The sequence below is a fragment of the Zootoca vivipara genome, chromosome 6, assembly GCF_963506605.1.
Source record: "Zootoca vivipara chromosome 6, rZooViv1.1, whole genome shotgun sequence".
NCBI classification, from domain to species: Eukaryota; Metazoa; Chordata; class Lepidosauria; order Squamata; family Lacertidae; genus Zootoca; species Zootoca vivipara.
The window spans coordinates 56306279-56319147 of NC_083281.1; the positions used below are offsets into that span (position 1 = coordinate 56306279).

Here is a 12869-nt window from a genome sequence, read left to right on the forward strand (position 1 = left end):
TTCTGAACATTTAATAGCTTGATCCTTTGGTAATTTCCTGTGCTGCTTCAGCTTGTGTGTTATATTTAAGCACCACCATTTCAGTGTTTTTTGTATTTGAAAGAGTGACTTACTAGGGTAGAAGTAACTTACTAGAAAGTTTCAAACTAGAAAAACACATACTTGGATTTTCTCTGAAGGATGCAATAGATATTTTAGTAAGACATAGTATATGTGAAGAATTAAAATATAAAGATGTCTTAAAATGAACAGCTTCAAACAAATTCGATGTTGAATAACCAACCTTGAACTGCACTTGTATTAGTGTTGACTACAAATAGCCACAGATCTATGCAGAACGTATAAAAGGTTCCTTTTGCTTACACTTTATTTTATTCTGTTTTAGGAATTATGTATGAAACAGGATGCCGAGAAGCTTTGTTTTTATGCCTTAGTCTTGCCCTTGGGAACTGAATTGGAAAAAGAATACAAAATGAAAATGCTTCCTGGTGTTGGGGTATTTGGGACTGGGAGCTCAGCTCGGGTGCTAGTGCCTCTGCTGAGAGCTGAAGGCTTCTCCATCAAGGCACTATGGGGGAAGACTGAAGAAGAAGCAAAGCAACTAGCTGAGGAAATGAATATTTCCTTCTACACAAGTCGGACAGATGATGTCTTGCTGCACCAGGATGTGGATCTGGTTTGCATCAACATCCCTCCACCACTCACACGACAAATTGCTGTGAAAGCTTTAGGTACTGTGCTGTTGATTATCTGAAACAAGTTGTGGTTATTTAAAATTCATTCCCCCTTTAATAGATTCCCAGTTGTGTTCTCAGGCTGTTGTTGATTACCTAATATTATAAAACTGAATGCTTCATTTTGGTGCAGTATGTTTGTATCATAGCATTGTCTCATGTTACATAAATTGGAGTGATACTCGACTTTCTGCCCTCGGTGATATTATTGTGTCTGTACAATTTTGGGAAGTATATTTCAACCTATAAATACTTTATTCAGTCTGACGTGAAAAAATAATTGACACCAGGCTTTTGCTCTTCTCTTACCACTTTAGATTTTTTAATAAGTCTCTTCCCCTCCCAATAAATTTGCATAGTAATGTGTCACATACAGAACAGAAACATCCAGGGAAATAGAGGGAAGCAGGAGCTAGCCATTAAATTTAACCAGGCAGCCATATTACCACCCCTTCTTCCACTTATCCCAAAAACATGTTTGTGTTTCATTCTTTTGCATTAGCTGATGGAAGGAATGAACTCTTTGTTACTGTAAGGAAATTTTTAGTATTTTCTAACTTGACTTTGCTATTGCATATTAAACTAGCCGCATTGTAAAGGCAATTGGAAGAGCATATAGCATGATTACTTGACTTTTTCTTTTTATAAGTATCAAGGTCTGTATGTTTCAGAAACATAGTAAACAGGAAGTAGAAAGGTAAAAGTATCCCTTGCCTAAGTTTCTCATTCCTCAAGCACAGTTCACACAGGATGGCAGATCTCCAAACAAAAATGTTTTTCTGCAGATTAGAGAGGGAATCTTACTGTGGTTAAACTAAATATCCACATTTCCATAGTCCCTCAGGGATTGAGTAAAATGCACCAACATGTTTCTTCAGCTTCACCGGCCACTGGGTGTCTGCAAATACCATACTGTATCTTGGTACTTAATCCTTGGTTTGGGGGGGGGAATCTCTCTAGAGCACTGATTGCCAATCTGGTGCCCACCATTTGTTTTGCAATGCAGCTCCTATCTTCTTCAAACCAGTATGGTTTTACTGGTTGGGACTGATGGGAGCTATAGTTTAAAACAGCTGGACATGGGCACCAGGTTGAAGAAACCTGATCGAATGCTTACTTTTGCAGAATATCTAGTGCCTCCCTAGCACGGTCCCCTTCAGCTGTTTTGGACCACAACTTCCAATTCACGGCAGCACTGGCTGGGGCTGAAGGGACTTGTAGTCCCAAAACAGCTAGAGAGATGGGGTTTCTGCATTACCTGGTTGCACACATGGCTGCTAGTCATCCTTCCTTTTTCTGTAATTTATGAACTGAACAAGGATGACACTGTACAGACAGATAAGAATCCTCTATTTGCTTGGGGCTGCCTAGCAAAATCTGAACTAAAATTTGTCTCTTTTATTCACAGGTATTGGAAAGAATGTCATCTGTGAGAAAGCTGCTACCTCTGTGGATGCTTTCAGAATGGTCACAGCTGCCAGATACTACCCCAAGCTCATGAGCATTGTAGGCAATGTCCTGCGTTTTCTACCAGCATTCATCAAGATGAAGCAGTTAATAGAAGAACACTATGTGGGCAATGTTCTGGTCTGTGACGTGCGAGTGTACTGGGGAAGCCTTCTCAGCCACAAGTACAACTGGATCTGTGATGAACTGATGGGTGGGGGTGGCCTGCACACGATGGGGACTTACATTATAGACCTCCTCACTCACCTGACAAGTCGAAAGGCAGAGAAGGTCCATGGGTTACTGAAAACCTTTGTGAAGCAGAACTCTGCCATCAATGGCATCCGCCATGTCACAAGTGATGATTTTTGCTTTTTCCAAATGCTGATGTCAGGAGGTGTCTGTAGCACTGTGACTCTGAACTTCAACATGCCTGGGTCATTTGTTCATGAGGTCATGATTGTAGGGTCAGCAGGACGCCTTATAGCACGGGGGACAGATTTATATGGCCAGAAGAACACTGCTCCCCAGGAAGAACTCCTGTTTGCAGACTCTTTGAATGTCCATGCAGGCCTTTCAGAAAAAGGATTCAAAGACATACCCCTTCTGTACCTCAAAGGGATGGTGTACCTGGTGCAAGCTCTGCGTCAGTCCTTCCAAGACCAGGAAGACCAGCGAACCTGGGATCCCAAGCCAGTTGCAACGGCGGCTTCTTTTGAAGATGGCCTCTATATGCAAAGTGTAGTAGATGCCATTAAAAAATCCAGCCGGTCTGGGGATTGGGAATCTGTGGAAGTAATGACTGAGGAGCCAGATGCCAATCAAAACCTCTGTGAGGCATTACAGAGAAATAACCTATAATAGAAATATTCCTAATGAGCAGAATATTGAATATGTGCAGAAAACTTTAACATGGATACATTTTGTTTCATATTCAGGGGGTGGGAGGAGGTATAATGGGGAATTATAATTGTGGGCAAAACCTCAAAGGAAATCCTTTTGGTTTTTAAACTCATTTAAGAGCATTTTAAATGTTGCAGATTTGTGTCACTGTTTTTTTAAAGCTAAACCTTTTGAACTTTGTATTGTTAGGAAAACTTGAATTGCCCTTTGCACTTAGAAGTAGCTAAAACAAAAAGGTGGGATTTCTACCGTTGGGGACAAGTCTGTCTCCCTTCTGTGCACAGCTCATGTATTTTTGCAGTTTGAATGTAGCACTAGAGATGGTTGGCTGTTTAAGAACAGGAAGACAAGTTACCTTTTAGGATTCTTCTTGATGTGGTAAAAGTGAGGCAAATACAGAAGTATGGTCTTTAAAGAGAACAATTTGTAGTCTCTATAGCTCAGTATCAAACTAGGTGGTGGACATGTATTTTCCTGTATCTTCCCTGTTCACACAAAACCCCACCCCTGTTTTGTTGTAACAGTAAAAAAAAGTGTTCAGGAAAAGGCCACTGAACTCTCCCATGCCTTCCCTTCCTCCAATCATTTGTTCCAGCCATTTTGGTCTGTCCCTGGCTTTGATTCCAAAAGTGGGCTGGAAATGGAAAAAGTTGGAATAGTGGACTGAGGAAGAAAGTGTGCAAGGGAGGAGGATTGAGCATCCGCCTTCCTGCATTCCTTCTGTTATATTTTCATCCTACAGACTTCCTGCTTTACATATTTGACACACGAATGGCAGCCACATCCATCTAGTCTGTGTCTCAGTACCGAATACTTCCAATTTAGTCTCTGTCTTTTAGACTAGCTGTTCTCCCTTGTTTCTAAAAGTCAGTTGAGTGCTGTGTGGCATTCACCTGCTGTTTGCACGTGCTGGTGCTCCTTTCCCGTAGCAGAGACTGAAGGCCTCTTGCACTTCTTTTCCTACATTCTCTCTTGCCCTGCTCAGTGCTGCCAAATGCCGCCAATGATTTCTTGGTAGCACAGTAGCCAAATCTGTAAGTCAGTGATTGTTTTTTAATGAAGCAGGTGTTTCATCTGTCAAGGGATATGAAGTTGATAAGAAAATGAATATTCAATTGCTGTTTTCAGCTGCATGCTGAGAGGGGTAGTTGATTTAATCAAACACTGGGTGATGTTCCCTATCCCTTGTCCTGACTTGTATCCTGTGGGAGCTGTGGTGCTTCTTGTGTAGCAGATCATAGTGCACAACTACCAGATCTCAGAGCTGCTCTTCACTGGACTGACACTGAGAAGCAGTAGCTAATTTTTGTATAAATAATACTGTTTACTTGAATGTTTTTATTGTTTTCCTACTTCGTTTTCCTACTAGGTTTTAATCCTGTATATTAATATAAAGCATTAATAAGCAACCTTTCTTGTGTTTTTGTAAATGGTAACATTATGGAAGAAAAACTAAAAATAGATAAAATCAAGTAGTAGATCAGCTGTTTTTCTCTTCTCTGTGGAAAAGACCCTATTTTTCTATTCTGAGCTTTTAAATTTATTTTTTAACCCAAACAGCTGTATCCTTAATTCTAGTTGCAGATGTTGGTTTTATACAACTGGACTAACAAAGGACGGTGTGGACAGTGTTTTGTACTGGAAAAGTCCATATTCTAGAGTAAGGGAACCTCCCAACTTTCTGTTTACAGTATGTGGAATCTGAGAATTTAAATGCTTTGTCAAGACCTGTGAAGATAAGGAGGTCCACACTAGATAAGCCATTGGAAATCTTTGATTGGGTTTTCATGCAAACATGAGAAGATAGAAAAATAATTTAATGAAGGCTCTCTTTGATTACATATGTGAATTCTCTTTTTCTTTTAGTGGCAAAGAGCAGTATGATACTCGCCGCTTCCCATTTTGTAAGTCTTTCATTTTCTGGTGGTGGTGGTTGTTACTGTTATTGTTATTGGGGGTGGGGGGAAGGTTATGTGCTCTTCCTTCTCCTTTGATGGAATGCAAATATAGCCAGTTTAAAGAGGGGAAGAGGCACAAATGTCCAATTATTATTCTCTTTCATCACCTTCCAGCACAGATGAGATATATTGTTACCAGACTGAGTATATTTGTAAAGGATAAAATGGAGATAGGGTATACCGCCATTGTTGTTTTACAGGCAAGTGAGGAGACAATGCAAACACTTGACACCTAAATATAATAAACACTTGGGGAAATACAATTGGTAGCATAAAGGAGCATCTAGCAAAATGACTCTGTCTTAGGCCTTGTCTCTTGGAGGAGTAGCTAAGCATCCTGTTAGATGTTGCTACTTGTGCTGTGGCGACAGTGGTGGGACTAGGTGAGCCGCACAGACGCTGAGCATCTTATCAATGTCCACCTGAGTAGACTTGTCTACTTCAGCCTTTGCTGGAGCTCCCGAAGTGGCACTTGTCGGAATTCTCAGCTCTTTTCCTTTGTCTTCTGCAACAAAAAATAGTCAATATGAAACACTGTCCTGTCCCATGAGCAGAAATGCAGAAGCAATGTGATAGCGGACCAGTGGCTTTCTGAGCCCACAATGGAAGCGCTTGCAATTCTTTGACTAAAAATAAACAGGGAGTTCTGGACACCACATGAAATAGCAGGTTCATCTGTCTCATTGGTCTCTCACAGCTCCAAGTTCAGCTGAACCCATTGTTCTACTCCAACCCTTGTTGTGGTATTGGATTTGTGAGGAAGGAGCATGTGAAGCTCCCTTTTTTGTTCCCAACCTGTTACCTTTGAGTGGAGTTATTCTTGGTTCCAGTGGGCCTGTCTTATTCTCTAGAGCAGAATGCACTTCCAGCGGAGGCAGGTCACACTGTTTGTCTGAGGGGCTGTTCATCTCTGGGTTATCATAGTTGATATATTGGTATAAGGGACGCAGACGCTGTGACTTTCCTACAAATAATGACAGTGAATGCTGGAAGATAGATGGCTTCTAAGGCAAAGGCTGTTGGTGAGATCAGAATGATACACACACACACACACACACACACGTTTTACCTAAACCTCAGCCCATTCCTTTCTTGCGGATGATAGTCTGCCCCTACACCTTGCTTCTATCTGCAGTTACCCCAGCAAACAGCCAGGCTTCTTGGTTCACATTGTTGGAGCAGTGAAAACTTGTGAGGATTCTTTTTCTGCCCCTTGAGAATGAACTGATGTCTTCCTAAATATATCACAAGGACTTGGGAAGCAGAATTTCCATTCCCCCTATATTGAAATGTAGTTGAAGAAGAAGTTATTAGGAGTTCAAGCAGGCAAACAGCTGCCTGTTTCTGGTGCCTGTTGGTGCACTTTTCAAGAAGTGCTGGGAATTAGGGATGGTTTGGGATCATGGGGCTAAAGTTAGAAGTAATAGCCATCCTGCTTGCAGGCCAGCTCAGAAGGATTTCCTAGTGTTTTGAAAAGCTGCAGCTAACTACCCCCTTTTTCTATGTAAGATAAATATATAGCTTTTAAGGGACTGCTACTTCTTCAACTCTAAGCCCGCCAGCCTGTGCTGGTGATTGTCAGTATTAGCACTGGGAAATATGATCGTTCTGTACAAGCCAGTCATTCTTACTGTAGATATCACTAAGTTGAAACTAGTATCTCAGATGCATCCAATCTCTCTCTTCCCCCACCAGGAATCATGCCCTGATACTGGAAAAACCTAGCTTGTAACTTCCCATTTCTTTGCACTCACTCTCTACACCTGTAGGCTCTGGAAGCAATGTGCCTGCTGTGCTAGTAGCTGGGACCACAGTGATATCCAGTGTGCTTTTCCTTTTCTTGGATTTCTTGGACTGTTTGGGCACGAGAGAACCTTCAGTTTTGGGGCCCTCTGTCTCTGCCACCCTTGGAGGGAGCTTCTTGAAATCGGCATGTTGGAAAACAAGCATTTCAGAATCGGTTCTGTGGGGGAGAAACAAGATGCAAGAGGGCTGAGGAGTCAAAGGGAAAGGGGTCTGGTTCCAGTGAGTGTCCCACAATCCAGTACAGGCCTTGGGCTCCATTTGCTAGAACAGGAGTGGGAAACTTTGGCTCCACAGACCAACTTTGGCAGGTAGATGGGACAGTCATCATAATGTCAGGGAAAGGCCAAGAAGGATCAGAGGGCATGGAAGGGATGGTGTGGTGGTGCTGTTGCCACCAGCATCTTCCCGCTGAATTAGCTGCCTCCCTTGCAATGCCAGGCTGCATTATCAGTGCTAGGACTACCAGCAAGAATGTTCACTGGGCAGCATTCGGAACATAGATGGGAGGGAGGTATTTATGAAGCTCCCTTATAGTGGCCATTGCGCCATCTTGCCCAGTGCCAGTTATCTAGCATATTGCGCAGAGGTATCTTTCAGTTCTGCTTCCTGACATCCTTAAACATTTAACTTTAGATGCATTTAATTTCAGATAAAAACTGAACCCAGTTCCTTCTCCCATGTGCTCTGCTTCTTTGCTGCGGGAAATATATGGAAATCCATCGTGACCTACTTCACCATTCTTGCTTTAAAGCCATAGGTTGCTAGCCAGGCCTGAAGCACAGGAACAGATTTCAGATGCTTGAGTTCTGTAAACAGCTCTTGGTGCCTCTGGATCTCTTCCTCAAACAACTTGGCATGGAGAAGAATCCCTTTCCCATCTTCATGCCACTGTGGGAAGATGCATATAGTCAGTAGAGAAGTCCAATGGCTAGAACAAAAGCCTGGTTTCATGATTCCTCCAGAGGTTTGTTGTTTTTTAAGCCCAGTGTTATAGTAAACACAAAATAAATCGCCCTGCACCCCTGAACAAAATCTAGAGAACTCTAGCAAGGTAGCATCACTGGAGAGAACAATGGGTTTCTGATTCCGAAAGGCACAACTCGCTTCTTGCACTGAGAGAAAAATTTCAGTGGCCACCATATCACAGAGAAAAAGGCTCCAGATCCCGATGAGGCTGTTAAAAAAAGCCTTTAAAAACCCCTAACCCAGGCACATTTAACGCCTGGCATATTCTGATGTTGCAGGATTGGCTGCTTAGAAAAGGCATATCATTTTTTTAAAAGGGCAAACCCAATGGAGGATGCTTTCAGCTTTATGGGGTGACCCTGGAGTAATTCTTTGGGGGGAACAAAGGGCCATTATAAGGAGGGAGCAAGAGCCATTATTGGGATGGATCAATGATCATTTTCGTGTGTTACCATCCTCGGTCAGACAGTTATGAGCAGGTACGTTCTTATCTCAGCACTACTAGGTGGCACACTGAATCCCTCTGAACTATGGCCCCTTGCCTCAGCAGTGAGGCATCTGTTTTTCATGCAGAAGATCCCTGGTTCAATCCCTGCCATCTTCAGCTAGGACTGTGAATGTCCCAATAGAAACTCTGGGAAGCTGCTGCCAGTCAGTGTAGGCTCTGTTAAGCTAGATGGACCAATGACCTGACTCTGTAGAAGGCAGCTTCCTTTGTTCCTATGGAATATCTTTGTAGGGCTGCTGCTGCTGCTTGTTAATTCCCTGAAGCCGTTCTTAACAGAGGCAGCATGGTGCTTCATGTGGGTAGCTGAGAAACACCCACAGCCCTGAGAGGTAGGTTAGGCTAAGAGACTTGCGATTTGCCCAAGGTCAGCCAGGGAGCTTCATGTTTGAGTGGAAGGATGTGAACCCTCGTTTCCCAGGTCCAAGTCCAACACTAACTACTGCACTATACCCAACATGCTTCTCTCCAGACATTTCTGCAACATGATCTTCACTTTCCCCAGCTTTACGAGCCTGTGGCATGTCCTCAGCATCTGTAAACAGGATATCCTGTGCTATCTGCATTGCCTTCTTCTTCTCATAACTACAGCACTCATCCTTTACCTCCAGTGACTTGATGGTGGGGTTATCTAGGGCTGCAGCCAGCTGGAACAGGAAATGATGAGGTGCTGCCTTCCCACCTGTTTTCTTGTCATTGGGGATCCGGGCAGAACCAGCCATTGACTGCAATGGAAGAAAGATCAGAAATCATACATCTGACACAGGTCTCTGCTTATGTTCAGTTTAGATTTTGGATTCTACTGCTTTGGATCTGTAGGGTTTTGTGTTTTTTTAAAAAAGCACACACACACACGTTTTAATCATTTTTTTTAAATCAGACTTTTGATTTTGTATTGTAAGCTGCCCTGGCAATCTGTCTGAAAGGTGCAATATAAATTTCTATAATGTTATCCTATTCTAACCTTTACAATGGGATAGCAAACCTATGGCTCCCCAGATCTTGCTTGACTCCAACCTCCCATCAGGGATGATGGAGCTATAGTTCAACATCCGGAGGACCACAGGTTCACTGCACCTACTTTATACCAACACTTAAGACTGGATAATAAAATACACCTATCTATTCATACTGGGTTTTTTTTTATCAGAGTATGGACTCTTCTGTAACCAAATGGACTCAATTATGAAATTCTAAGGCTTATAGAAATAAACAAACAAATATGTGTGTGTGTGTGTGTGTGTGTGTGTTGGGGGGGGAACTAAAGCAAGGGAGAAAATTGAATGGCTGTTATAAATACCGCAACTTTAACTGGCACCTGAGCAAGCTTTACCCCCTCCTCCCTCATCTCCCTTTTTGTGTGTGGCATTTCTTTTAGATTGTACAGGTGAGGGTAGAAACAGCCTTCCTGCTGTTGATCTTGTAAACTGCTCGGAGAGCCTTTGTAGTCAAACACTGGGGTAAAGGTTGCTGTAAACAAATAAATGTTGTAAGCTGGAAGAGGGCATGCATACTGGCTGGAACCTTGCACAGGAGCACCCTTGCAGCCCTGTTATTTCAGCTTTTTGGGGTGGTGAGGCTAACAAATTTCATCTTGCCTAAGGCCACCCAATGAGTAAATGGAAGAGGCAATAATTTAACTGAATTGCAGCTCTGTCTCTTTTCCCTCTGCCTTCCTCAGGTGCTCTCATTACTATTTTGCACTCGCATTCTGAGTGCAAGAAAGACAGGTAATGAGGATTTAAGACCTGCACCAATTTCTGCAGCACTGACCGAGTCTCACAGAAGGATTGTTCAATAATTCTGGCATCCTATCATTTGAATAACATTTCATGTAGCCTTTAATGTAAGCAGCACTCTGCAGTGGATGACAGGCCTCTTGTTTTAGTCCTTGATCCCTCAGTCAGATCTGCCCTTAAAATGAACTAACAGATGCTCCTTCCTTCCTCCCTTAACTGAAGCACTCCCACAGGGAATTTTGTTCCATGCTAAAGATGTCAACAAGGTCACTGCTTTTTTCATCTCTTGGTTGCATCATGAGTCACAGAGGTCTGATGGAATCTTAAAGCCTGAAATCCTAAATCTGATCAAAATCTTAGCTTTAAAAGTGTTTCCCCCTCCTTCCTCATTTCCTGTTGGCCCATAGCTCTGAGAAAGATATAAGCTAAGGATGGGACGTAGTCAGTGGACAGAAGAATCGCTGTCATTTCTGCATATAAAAAGCTGATGATTCCTGACCACTGTTTCTTTTCTCTGTGGTCCATGAGACCATTTTTGTGAATGAAACATGTACACCACAGCATATACCTTTTATAATATCCAAAGACCTTCTGTTCAAATTCCCCTCTACTAAAAACACCCTGGGGACTATCATTCAAATGGAGGACTTGAACTCGGTGAATCTGGGCAGTTTGCACTCAACGGCAAAAGAGGTATGTGGCCCCCACCAAGGCTGTGGCACTCTTGTCTAGACAAGAGTGAGCTCTTATGGGGGACAGTCTGCTCTGTCTTGTGGTGACCAGTAGGCCCCTACAAGCATTGCTCTGCTTTCCCTTCATACCAGTTGCTAGGCTACACAAGGTCTGTAGCATTCTGTTCATTCCATTGGTGGTTGGTTGGTAGGCTGGCTGGCTGGCAATGGTCATGTTTTGTGTCCCCACTAGTGATGCTTGCTGTGCAAACCGTCTTGCTGAATGGATATAAATATATTCTGTTTTCCAAACAGCTTAATGGATGTTAGATTTGTCTCTTAGATATGGCATAGTGGCTAAGCACATGAGCTACAAATGTCAGAAGACCAACAGAGAGACCAACTGGCTCCATCCATCGGCCAGTGAAGCTGCCATTGGTTAAGTGTTTGCTTTCCTCTCCCCTCCTCATTCCTTTTGCCTTACCTATAACATCTGTAATTAGACTACGAGTCTGCAGGGAGGGACTTTATTATTTTAAAAATAATGGTACAGCACCTAGAGGTGTTCATAAATAATAGGAAAAATAACATCATAAGATTTGTCAGATGAAAGGCCCATCTACTATTCCAGCATACAGTTTTCCACAGTGGCCAAGCAGATATTTTCAGAACCCAACAAGCAGAAGGTGAGTGCAATACCACTCTACTGTTTCCCAAGCAACTGGTGGGACAGTCTTCTACAACTGGGAAGCAAACTTCTCACTGGCATCTGTTTAGCCACTGTCAGAGAAGGATGCTGGGGCAGAGCTTTTTAAAAATTAACTGAGTTGTTGCCACCACCAAGAAAGCCCTTTCCTCAATACCTACCAACCTTATAACTCTGGAAAAAATATGATGGGGTATGTGTGTGTAAAAGCTTAAAGACAAACACTTTTTATTCTTTCTCCATGCTGCTTGAAGTTGAGCTTTTCATCGTTATTATTATGAACTACCTTTATAGCAGTTCGAAAGCACATCAAAGTGCAAGTAGATAAATAGGTACCGCTACAGCGGGAAGGTAAACGGCGTTTCTGTGTGTTGCTCTGGTTTGCCAGAAGCGGCTTTGTCATGCTGGCCACATGACCTGGAAGCTGTACGCTGGCTCCCTCGGCCAATAACGCGAGATGAGCACCGCAACCCCAGAGTTGGTCATGACTGGACCAGGGGTCCCTTTACCTTTATAGCAGGAGTTATCTGGAAGGCTCACAAATAAATAAAATACAACATCAAGATACTATATAAAACAATTCAGCATAGTCCATCATTTTCGTCTGCCACTCATCGATTGTTGGTAATTCCTGTAATTTCCATTTTTGGGCTAACAATGTCCTAGCCGCGGTTGTCGCATACATAAACAATACTTGATCTTCTTTTCTAATCTCTCCTCCTATTATTCCTAACAAAAATGCTTCCGGTTTTTTTGGAAAAGTATATTTAAACATCTTTTTCAATTCGTTATATAACATCTCCCAAAATCTTTTTACCTTGTCGCATGTCCACCACATATGATAAAATTCACCCTCTTTCTCTTTACATTTCCAGCATGCTTTATCACTCATTCTATACATTTTAGCTAATTTAACTGGTGTTAAGTACCATCTATACATCATCTTATATATATTTTCCTTCAAGGCAGTACATGCTGTAAATCTTAAAGTTTGATTCCATAATTTCAACCACGCGTCATATTCAATATTATGCCCAAAATCCTTTGCCCATTTAATCATTACCTCTTTTGTCAACTCGTCTTTTGTATACCATTCTAACAACAAATCATACATTTTTGACAGAAGCTTTGTTTTGCCTTCTAGCACTTCTATTTGGAATTTGGACCTTTTGTCCTCAAATCCTATTTTCCTATCTTCTCTAAGGACATAATTTATTTGATGGTATTGTATCCATCCTGTTAGTATCCCTTTAATTTCTTCATAAGGTTTCAATCTCCAGCCTTTTTCGGTTTTGGTCAAAATTTCCTCATATGTGGCCCTTCTCCCCTCCATATTTACTTTCTTGACTGTTAATACCTCTGCTGGTGAAACCCACCATGGTGTCTTAGTCTCTAACAGCATTTTATTTCTTTCCCACACCTCATACAGAGATCT

At 42.2% G+C, this 12869-nt stretch overlaps 2 protein-coding genes across 15 annotated transcripts in view; one reads left to right on the forward strand and one right to left on the reverse strand.

Annotated features, from left to right (window-relative positions):
* The window catches only part of GFOD2 (Gfo/Idh/MocA-like oxidoreductase domain containing 2), a 29597-nt gene extending 16742 nt beyond the window's left edge, over nt 1–12855 (forward strand). For 7 of the 14 annotated variants that reach the window (XR_009557779.1, XR_009557780.1, XR_009557778.1 and 4 more), the window contains exons 2-5: nt 386–731; nt 2143–3012; nt 4950–9084; nt 11072–12855. Coding sequence is in view for 7 of the 14 variants with exons in the window: in XM_060275978.1 (XP_060131961.1) it covers nt 386–731; nt 2143–3012; nt 4950–5077 (1344 nt within the window). In the remaining 7 variants the exon portion in view is untranslated. The other 7 variants (XM_035120189.2, XM_035120185.2, XM_060275986.1 and 4 more) reach the window with 5 other exon arrangements.
* On the reverse strand, nt 5392–9040 carry C6H16orf86 (chromosome 6 C16orf86 homolog). Its single transcript, XM_035120191.1, has 5 exons — nt 8920–9040; nt 7578–7737; nt 6805–7004; nt 5847–6005; nt 5392–5555 (listed from the first exon to the last, which is right to left on the reverse strand). Exons 1-5 carry the CDS (start codon nt 9038–9040, stop codon nt 5392–5394), a joined length of 804 nt encoding a protein of 267 aa, XP_034976082.1.
* Nucleotides 12856–12869: the final 14 nt, after the last annotated feature.

What these genes read in the sequence shown, in the direction of transcription:
- C6H16orf86 (XM_035120191.1), bottom strand. Translation starts at nt 9,040, where the DNA reads ATGGCTGGTTCTGCCCGGATCCCCAATGACAAGAAAACAGGTGGGAAG. An exon ending in TTTAAAGCAAGAATGGTGAA is followed by an intron (nt 7,005 to 7,577) that starts GTAGGTCACGAT and finishes TCTCCCCCACAG; the next exon opens with AACCGATTCTGAAATGCTTG. An exon ending in ATTGCTTCCAGAGCCTACAG is followed by an intron (nt 6,006 to 6,804) that starts GTGTAGAGAGTG and finishes CATTATTTGTAG; the next exon opens with GAAAGTCACAGCGTCTGCGT.